The sequence below is a fragment of the Hyposmocoma kahamanoa genome, unplaced genomic scaffold, assembly GCF_003589595.1.
Source record: "Hyposmocoma kahamanoa isolate Upper Pololo Valley unplaced genomic scaffold, ASM358959v1 224, whole genome shotgun sequence".
Lineage (NCBI taxonomy): Eukaryota > Metazoa > Arthropoda > Insecta > Lepidoptera > Cosmopterigidae > Hyposmocoma > Hyposmocoma kahamanoa.
Genome location: NW_020653743.1, coordinates 13,353,193 through 13,363,326, shown reverse-complemented (window position 1 = coordinate 13,363,326; position 10,134 = coordinate 13,353,193). Strand labels below are relative to the sequence as shown.

The window sequence follows — 10,134 nt, the reverse complement described above, 5'->3', positions numbered from 1 at the left end:
CAGACCTCAAAAGTACGTGGAATTACACATCCGTTTGCCAAGTTTTAAGAAATATTATTATAAATATTATTTCAAGTAATATCCCCTAGTTCGCCACTACACAGGAGATAATAAAAATCGGTTCTCACTACTCAAAGTATATTGAGAGAGAAAAACGCCTTGAATTGGAGAATAGCAAAACCAACCATTAAAATAATTGCTCCTTAAGTAAAATTTAGGCGCTATTTATAAAAATGTATGTTCATGCTTGATCAGCCACCCTTAGAGGTGGATGATTTTCTTCAAAATCAAATGGGACCACTATGGAGGTACCCTCATTCCAACAAAAAAAAGAATGAAAATCGGTTCACAAATACCGGAGTTATCGCGTAACATACATACAAAAAAAAAACATACAGTCGAATTGAGAACCTCCTCCTTTTTTGAACTCGGTTAAAAATACCAAAATATTTAAATCTCAGTTGAATTGTTGCTCGATGGCAAGCAAATAACAACCCTCTACTCTTGACTTTAAGCAGAATACTAAACGTACAAAATCTTGCCATTGACACTCTACCGCCATATTACTGAGATGATTTAAAATTAGCAGATTTGGGCCCAGCCAATGCAATAAAGAAGAAATGAAACTATACAAACCTTGACAGTACTCCGTTAGGGTCTCTAATGTCTGATTAATGAGAGCCACGTTACCCTCATTAATATAAAGCCCCAAAAGGCCGAGACCACCCGTGGTTGATCCGCATATGCAGTCGAGGAACATTAGTGTCTCGGACACTAAGTTGTAGTTTGATTTGTTGTTTTGGTTGCGTAAGAGATTCTGGATAATAATAATAATAGTTTATTTTCTCAATACAAAGGAACACATATCTGTTAAATATAGGCTAACAATATAATATCGTAACCCTGGTGAGAGACTGGGGTCCATACTAGGAATGCCGCGAGATGTCTGTGGCATTCGCGGATCATCCGCATATTTTTAAATATCTGTTTCCGCGTCCGACATCCGAATCAATCGATGCAGAGTTTTTGCGGGTACGAAAGTTTTGCAGGCCACGACTAGATCGTCGGGAGCAGGCCCTACTCTAATCTGCTAATGAGCCAATCAGGGATCGAGAATTCGGCAGCGAATAGTGCAGGCAATGACTTGTTTGTTTTCTAAACAAATTATTGAGTTTATTACGAACTTTTTCATTCAAGATAGCCCAGGCTCTATTCGCATAAAGGACTGTCGTACTATTTCCATGCCATCTATAATCCATCTGTTTTATTTGTGCCTTAGTTTTACTGCGATCGGCGATACACCTGTGAATGTGGCCATTGTGACAAATTCTATGTGAGACGTGAGTGTAGAAATGTCTACGTACCTGAAGATCAGGATTATGGTTTTCACATAGCAACTGCAGGAACCTGAGTATAGGCTTCATTATAGCCACTTTGGCGGGCAGCTCGTCTGAATTGCCCGATTCTCGTTTTTTCTCGGCCAATATTTCTTCTAGCACAGTCGAACCTATGAGGAAAGGTTTATGTCTAAAATGTGCTTCTGTTTGGTGTTAAAAATGTTAGCAAAACAAGCATGTCAAAACAGCACAGATAATAGCCGTACACTGAAAAAAGGACTTTAAATTGAGCTTATCAAGATATTTGATACGATCAATCACAACACGATTAAATTCATAAATAAGATCAGGTGCGATAAGAGAAACATTGGAGGAAGAGGGATTTGAAGTTTTAACTCTTAATCTAAAGAATTTGGCACTAAAGTCCCTCAGTCGATACAACAAACAAATTAATTTAGACGATTTTCAAGAAATATCGCTACGATTCTTTAAATGCAAAAGGTGGATAAAACTAATTCGACAGTTGTGAAATATTGAGAACACGAGGTGTACAATACCTTTATAAGAAATATGATTATTGTTCCTCGTACCTCATCTTTTAGGGAAAGAGAAACGTTAGAACAATTTGCACGTTTTCGGCAAATACAACGTAAGTTAAATTCAATTAGCGTAATGATTATTAAAGAATGTAAAGCTGATAAGCAAAGGCGAGTTTAGAATACTTCAAAATTCTTATAAGATTATCTGTTCTTCCTAGAGATTGAAACATATGACTCAAAATAAAGTGTGTTCCTTTTACCCCCTCTGATTATACTCAAAACTGTTGCCGCTATCATATTGCTTGATAGACTTAGATGGAAATAAGTTACCTTAAAGAATGCATATATTTCAGGCACACTTTTTTCAGTGTAGTTGTCAATTGATTAGTTATTCATCCTGTAGTTTCCAGTTTTATTTCTAGATTTTTCATAACTTTATTAAAGTGTTATAATTATTAATACAAAGATCGAACGCTTAGAAAAAATTCCTTCGACCTTCGATCGACGTCTTCTAGCAAACCGTGGCAGACGCTATGCCAACTAAGCCACGAAACGAACCAGCGGACCTCACGAATTGTTCTATGTGCTTGTTGTGGAACCTTTGTATTTGGTTTTCAACGACTTTTTAACCGTAGCGCCATCTATGAAATGATTTCGTCACCTAGTTAGGTAATTTTACAGCTACCAGGCTTGGCTAGAAATGTCGCTATTAACTGTAAATAATTATAACAAACTAGTGGATTAATTTCACAAAAAATAATTGAATATCAATTCAATACAAATTTATTAATGTGGTTATTTTTCTGTATCAATGCATTTTTTACAAAAATTCAACGTTACGTAAAACTGGAAGCACAGAATTCGTCAAAAAATCCACCATTCAACGAATAAAACAGCTACTAAAGCTTCTAGAAACAACAGAACTTTCTAGAACTGTCTAAAACGTTCGAGAAGGTTCTACAAGTTACCATGCGACATGGTGTGTATGTCGGAGTAGGCGTTGACGGCGGAACCGCACGCATACGCCACCTCGTCGTCCATTTCTTCCCCCACCACCAAAGGGCCAGCGCCCGCGCCGGCTTTGCCTGCAATGCTCGAGTTTTTAACTGTTCTAGTATAAAAAAGTTGCGATCATGAGCAAATTAAGATATTATTTATTTATTTATTAACACTATCAAATCGAGAATGTTCTTAAAAGGGTTGGAGTGCATAGTGAGAAGAATACGGGGGGGCTTTTATCAAAAAAATATGAAAGTAAGTAAATAAAACCTGAGAAATTTGCCAAAATCGAGCAAAGTGGCGATCAATTTGTCTGCCTACCCCAATGGGAGACCAAGTATATCTATGTCTATGATATTTATACTGGCCTTTCTTTTTCATAAAAAAAAAATGAGGTCAAATGACCTATATACTCACTTGATGGAAAGTGACGATTGGTTAAACAAAGTACATTTTGGACGCACTAACAAAACAATTTGGTAAGCAAGGCGTACTTGCGTATAAACGATATCGTTTTAACACATTTTAATCCCTTAAGCTTAGAATAATAACGCATAGAATGATAGTTTCATATCAAATGAACTGTCACAAGTGAGGCAAAAATCAAATTCATGTAGGCTAGTTTTAGTAGTAGGTTAATTTTCGGGTTTAGTGAATATTTATATAAAAATACAAGTTGAAACGCGTTACTTCCTTGTGGAATGTGATGTTAGTATCTATTTTACGTTTATCTGACGTATTTTTACACTCATTTACCGCACATTTCGTCATTTTTAGCTAAAATTCTTGATCTGTTCGCGGTGCAATTTGACCTTGAGCACTGAAGACCCTACCGCTCGTGTAGGCCCTTTGGACGCGCTTCAATTTGCCTCACTTAGCGTGTGCGGACTAGGTTTCTATGCGTTATTATTCTAAGCCCTTAGTAAGTAAATGAAAAGACGCAAGTTACATTCAAGTTTCTAATTCTTCTTCAGTTAAAGATCTACATGCATGAAAGTTTCGAAGAATGTTAATTTCCCAGATGACGTTCACAATACGCTCACATAACTTTAAAATAAATTGGAAATATTACCTTTCATTTATTTTCATCACACTTGCACGTAAATAATACCATTGCAAACAGGCTAACTCGATTATAACACCCAAATAAAACCCCAGGGTCTTTTTTCTTCCCATCACATGGCTGCAATGAGAAAAAACAAGGCCTTTATAGGCCAAGGTTATCCTGCATGCAATCAAACTATTTACGACGAGCGTGTATAAAAGCATTGTTCCGTGTTTATAAAGCGGGAAATGTGCGTCAGGATCTTAGCATGTGGAAGGCTGTGGTCTCTGCCTACCGCGATCCAGATAAGGGTGTGAAGTGTGCGTAAGTATTGCCCTCGCGTTCTTAGTGCGGCTAAATGCGTCGTGTCAAACGGTTTGATTTAAACCCTTGGTCAACAACGTTACCAAACCCAGCACCTTTACTTACCATCAGGCTGTGGTTGTTTGTGCTTGTCCCCATGGCCAGTTCTTTGCTTGTCCTGGCTGGTGGCAGCGGTGCTACTTGCGGCCATTGACCTAATCTCCTGCTGAGCTTCACGCATTTTGTCGTAGAATACCTTGTAATATATGTAAAACATAATACAGAAATTTAATAAATTAAAACCAATCAGGTAAATGTGCAAGATGAGAGACTACACGGTAATGTCAATAATCTGTCTTATCAATTCCGTGTTGCTGCTGGTTCGAATCCAGCTGGTGCAAAGGAATTTTTCTTAGTATTCGATCTTTGTAATTGCAACAAACTAGGGTTGTAAATTCACAAAAAATAATTGAATATCATGGTAGTAAAATATCGAGATATTCAATAAAATTTATTAATTTTGTTGAAATTTGTTGTTTATTTTTGAATTGATCTCTAAAATATTATTTTTGAAATGACTACAGACAATATCACGTTGAAGTGTGAGGCCAGACGAACGTAATTTTGTGAGTTGTGAGTCGCGTAGTTTGAGCTGCATTCGGTTTCATATAAAAGTACTGTTTGTTTCACACGGCGACGCAAAATGATTATCTGCCGACTCACAGGTGTAATGACGACTGACTTTCGGTCGCATCGTGTGAAGGGCTGGCGTTGGTGGAAGTAGGGGTGAGGGAAGGGGTCACTTTGGTATAAGCGTGTGACGGTGTGACCTCCCCACACCGTCATCTCACCTTTTTATATCGCCTCACTCCGCTTGTATCCTATATTTTTTTTATTTTACATGTTTTAAATTTTAAATTTGAATTGTTCCATTTTCCTTCACTTTCTCATTTTGTTTTCGTACCACGGTCACTCCCAGCTCGATCGCCACAACACTCGGAGCTGTTTCAAATTCCATTTACTAAAATCTTATTTTTAATTCTTTACCAGTTATAATACAAAACGTATAATACAACAGTTGGAGCAAAAGAATTATCAAAAATTTGCTGCAATAGTTTTTCGACCAAAAAACGAAGCCATAAACCCGGATGCAATGGTGCCGCCATTGAAACACGAATATAAAGATTTGTACAGACGCTTTCTGGCGCTTTTCAAACGCTTAAAATACGTTCGTCTGGCGATCCAACCGAATTTCGGTCGAGCGCAAACTGCGCAACACAAAAGACGCAACTCACATCTCACAAAATTACGCTCGTCTGGCCTCACCCTTAAAAGAAAATTATTTTTTTTTTGTTTAAAGTTAGCTAGTAGCAAAAACCGCACGGACATTTTGTCCAAACTGTTACAATGTGCCCGGAACAATAATTGAATTTCCTACCTTAAAAAATGCTTGAGACATTTCTCCATTCTGTAGTTTGTTAAATATGCTTTGTTGAATTATAGGGTTGCCGCCTTCCAGAAGTGCGATTCCTGAAACATGAATTGTTTATGAATACCATAGCTAAGTAAAAGTTGAAAAACAAACACACCTCTATTTTATTCTAAAACAAACCAAAATGGGGTCTGCCGCTCGTGCGCCGCCTGTAGCTGCCTCGACGTATAAACGTGTGAGCGATATACACCTTAGACCAAAACAACGGAAATGTTCAACCGTACGTTAGGTATGAGAACTAAATTTATATCTTCTGATTATTATAGTAGCAGCATAACTCCATTTGAAAGAGTTTGTCCAGGGAAGTACTGTCACCTTATCTATTTCTGCCGCCAAGCAGTAAAGTAATGTAAGGGTACTGGTGAAATTACAGGCACATAAGACTTGTGAACTTATGTCTCAGGGTGACTGGGCCGTGGCAGTGCCCCCAAGATCTTTGCGATTTAAAGCTCTGAATGCCATTGCAACTGTTATGAATAGGTGTGTCGCTTACCACCAGGAGCACGACTTGTTCGTCCCGTCACTGGTATTATAAGAAAAAGTGCTTGTCGGTGGGTAATCGCCAACCACATCTGTTCAGCGCCCTACCTTTGGTTTCCTGATGCGAAAGGACATTAACTATTCCTTTAATCTGATCTAAATAACTTCGTCTCGGTTTTCCTCTATTTCCTTCGATCTTCTCCTCTATGATGCTTCTTAGAAAACTGTCGTAACGATCAGATGCCCAAACATCGTTCCCCTTCAGAATTTATATCACGTTGGGACATTATGAAAACATTCCAACAACTGTTTAAAGAATCAGGACAAGGACAGCTTCATACTTTCCCTGTGTCTGGCATCAAACTAAGAGCGATGCCACACGATGCATTGCGTCGCGGTTGCGATGTACTACATATAAATAAGAATGCGTGCGTGTCTGACAATGGAAGTGCTGCTGTGCATAAGTAGGCAGCGTTACGGTCCAACACCGCATCGCTAATGTGGCACTTGGTACGTTAAAATCATAGCACCCATGTGACGTCACTCTAAGCATGTATGAAAACACTCATTGCAGAAAACCCAGCTCCCTTAAGGAATTTCTTAAAACTAAACTTTACTTATTTTGGATTACTCACCTAAATGAATAGCTTCTAAGAAGATAGCCTGTCGGTTAGTACTCCTGATGACGAGGTCTACCACCAAATCGGACGCACCTTCCTTGTCCAGGTGCGCTTGCACTTGCGCCAGCGTTTGGCCGGTACGCAACAGTACCTTTGCTGTTTGGAAACATGACAACAGAAGGTCAGAAACGTCAAAATTGTGAAGAGAAAAACGTCTATGCACTCACAAATAGCCTTGATAAGAAAAATACGTCTAAAATTGTATAACATCTGGTCACAAGGTCGCAATTCGAGCTCGGTATATACTGTATAAGCCTTGAGAGCACAATCATATTTAGCATACGTAGATATGTACAAAGTTTAGCAAAATGCAGGGACGATAAACATCGAGCATTACATCTTTGCAATAAGGTTTATAGCAACTTTCAGGTATTCATTGCCAATAGCTTACTACGCTTATATAGTCCCTTTATCACGAACGGACGCAACTTAAAATTTTGTCGAAACACAAACTTTTTTTTAACTTTTTTTAAAGCCTTGCACTAGAGAAACCCTATATTGTTGGTGCCATGGATACACACATAGACAACCATAAATTACACCCAAACTCACGAGAGAAATAAATGCAGGCCATACAAATATTTCTCCCGGACCGGGAATCGAATCCGAGACCTCTGCGTGGCAGTCCAGCAAGACGACCGTTCGTCCACGAGTGCAATTAGATTGCGCAGTCAACAGCCCATCAAGTTATATACACTTTTGTTCGAATATCGCCTCCAGTACAACGGAACAAGATCTGTCAATGTGTAGCTTGATGTACTGCTGTCTGTATGTTTTAAATTGATTGATCAAACTCTAGAAACACATCTCAATTTCATTACATTGTAAATCGCGTACAGAGTATTATCAAATTATTATACCTGCAGGGCTAGCACTACAGGGCGCGACTTGCGCGAAAGCGACATACACCGCGATATACTGCTATTCTCGCTTAGAGATCTCTCGCTTTATGTCGCTCTCGCGCAATTCGAGCCCTGTCGCATGCCAACTCTACTGCACTACGATCATTGAGTATATAACCAGAAATAGAGACGAAATAAGGGCCATCCATGTCTGGCAACTCATCAGGCAAATGGGCCTTATATCACTTTGAAATATCAACTCTCGTTTGCGCCGAAATCACAAATTAGAAAGCTGAAATAGTACAGCGCCAACAACTGACTTGTGTGTACATTTCCGAATATTTCAAAAATATTCTGTAATTATTGTAATAAAGATAATATATCTAACAATGAGGCGCTCTTTCATTCGGTGGTGTGGGTAAAACAGTATTTAAAACATCTAATTAGAAAACAAACGGAATCACATTTCATCGGTCATTAAATATAAAATATGTAATTTTTCAATTTTTGTCTATAATACACACCCGTCAATTGTTTCGATTTGGGCTGGCCAATCGGAGCGCAGCTGTCACCGTAATCATTTGGCAGAATAGTTTTCAAACAAATTAAATGACATTTCGTCTCTATTTCTGGTTATATACTCGATGACTACGATAGACCTGTATCGTAGGTTATCAATTTACTCTTATTACAGACGGTTACAAGTATGAGAATAGTTCAATAGGAAAGGATATTACCAAAAAGAAATTTACATAACATGAACTGTAAGAAAAGTAGTAATTAAGTAGCTCACAGAACCAAATCACCCATAACCTTATTTACATACTTTGATTCAGCATTTTAAGTTCTGTGTTATGCCTAAGTCACGTCCATTAGTGTTTTAAGGCCGGTTCAGATTACAAGCGGTAGCGTGACGAGAAGCAGTTTTGCTAACGCACGTATACAAAGACACGAATTTTATTAATAAGTCGCCATTAATGCTAACGAAGCTCTTAAACCTCATTTACATTACCGCGGAACGCAAAATTTTCCTAAACGTACTGTGACGCTAGTGTAAGAATGTTAATCTCTTTAAACTTATCTCTCAAAGACACTCTGAAATCCAGATTGTAAATTGCCCCAACCGCACATTTCTGCAGGACTAAGATTCTATTAATATCGGCGGCATTACCCCGAAGCAAAACGCCGTGTGAAATTAAACTGAAAGTAGCTGAAGTAAACCAATCTACCGGTTTCAACGTCTGAATATGTTCGTACTTTTGAATCTTGTACACTGCAGAGTTGAGAAATTTTTGATAACTTACTTATATCTGACTCCTATTGCAATTTAGCACCTAAGGCAGTTTACCAAAGTGGTCCTAACCACCCCATTAGGCACTCAAGAGTCCTAGGAGGGAATAAACAATATTTTTTTACTTGCGATTTTTTTGTGTTGTGTTGCGTTAAAATATTAAAGTTTGGGACCCTATGATCTAAAGTTTCAATGTTCAATTTTTCGTTTCCAACCATAATGTTTGTAATAATGGTATGATTATAAAAGTTCGCTTCCGTTCCGTAGAAATGTAAATTGAGCCTAAAGCTTATCGTGTGAACCGGACCTTAAGGATCTATATAAGTATTATACATTTGATAATGACCTGTGTTTTTATACGATATATAAATGTAACTTCGCGGATTCTATTCTTTTTAATTCACTATCATAGTTGACGTTTTAGTGTAGCGAGACACTAGGCCGAACATCCATAACGACATTTTCGGTAGTTTTGTTTTTCTTTATTAAATTGCGTTAGAACGACTGCAGTGAGTTTGTTGATATATTTGGTGCATCAGTAACCTGTTACCAGGCAGCTGTACGGACTTTCATCTTACGTGAGCTGTAACTGTGGCAACTTCATGCCTTATTTGTAACGCAGTATAATTATAGTTGCACAAGTAATTTTTATTTATATTTGTTAACATCTTACTTTCTTCCTATTTGTAATGTTTATCATATCTTTCTATATACGGTATTTAAAATACATATTGTATTGCATGTTATATAAATTAAAAGTGTGAATAACTGTGTATATTATGTATATAAGTAATTAACTGTGTTTGACTGTTGCATGTGGTCGCAATCTTTAATTGAGTCAACATTTTAGCATTACTCCATTTGAATTGTATAATCAAAATTGTATGTATTAAGTGTATGACTTGTTGGTTGTCCTAAATAAATAAATTTAATTTAATTTAATAAGTAACATTATTGGACACAAATATGACGTACGTAAGCATAAGCAAACTACACTTCAAATCGTTGTATTGATTAAACACTTCGTACCTCCCGCAAATTTTCGTTTCACTATAGTTTAAAACCCCGTAAATGGCAAATTCTGAAACATCAACCGCAATCGTAATTTCGTATTTCGGCATAGTGT

The 10,134-nt window shown here is 37.6% G+C and overlaps 1 protein-coding gene across 1 annotated transcript in view; it reads right to left on the bottom strand.

Moving 5' to 3' along the window:
- Positions 1–10,134, bottom strand: part of LOC113228292 (inositol 1,4,5-trisphosphate receptor) — a 105,851-nt gene that overhangs the window by 24,866 nt on the left and 70,851 nt on the right. The window contains exons 41-47 of the mRNA XM_026461558.1: positions 6,831–6,971; positions 5,662–5,753; positions 4,350–4,479; positions 2,845–2,961; positions 1,365–1,507; positions 637–817; positions 533–552 (exon numbers count right to left, since the gene is read on the bottom strand). Of these exons, the coding sequence (XP_026317343.1) occupies positions 533–552; positions 637–817; positions 1,365–1,507; positions 2,845–2,961; positions 4,350–4,479; positions 5,662–5,753; positions 6,831–6,971 (824 nt within the window). The remainder of the gene's footprint in view (positions 1–532; positions 553–636; positions 818–1,364; positions 1,508–2,844; positions 2,962–4,349; positions 4,480–5,661; positions 5,754–6,830; positions 6,972–10,134) is intronic.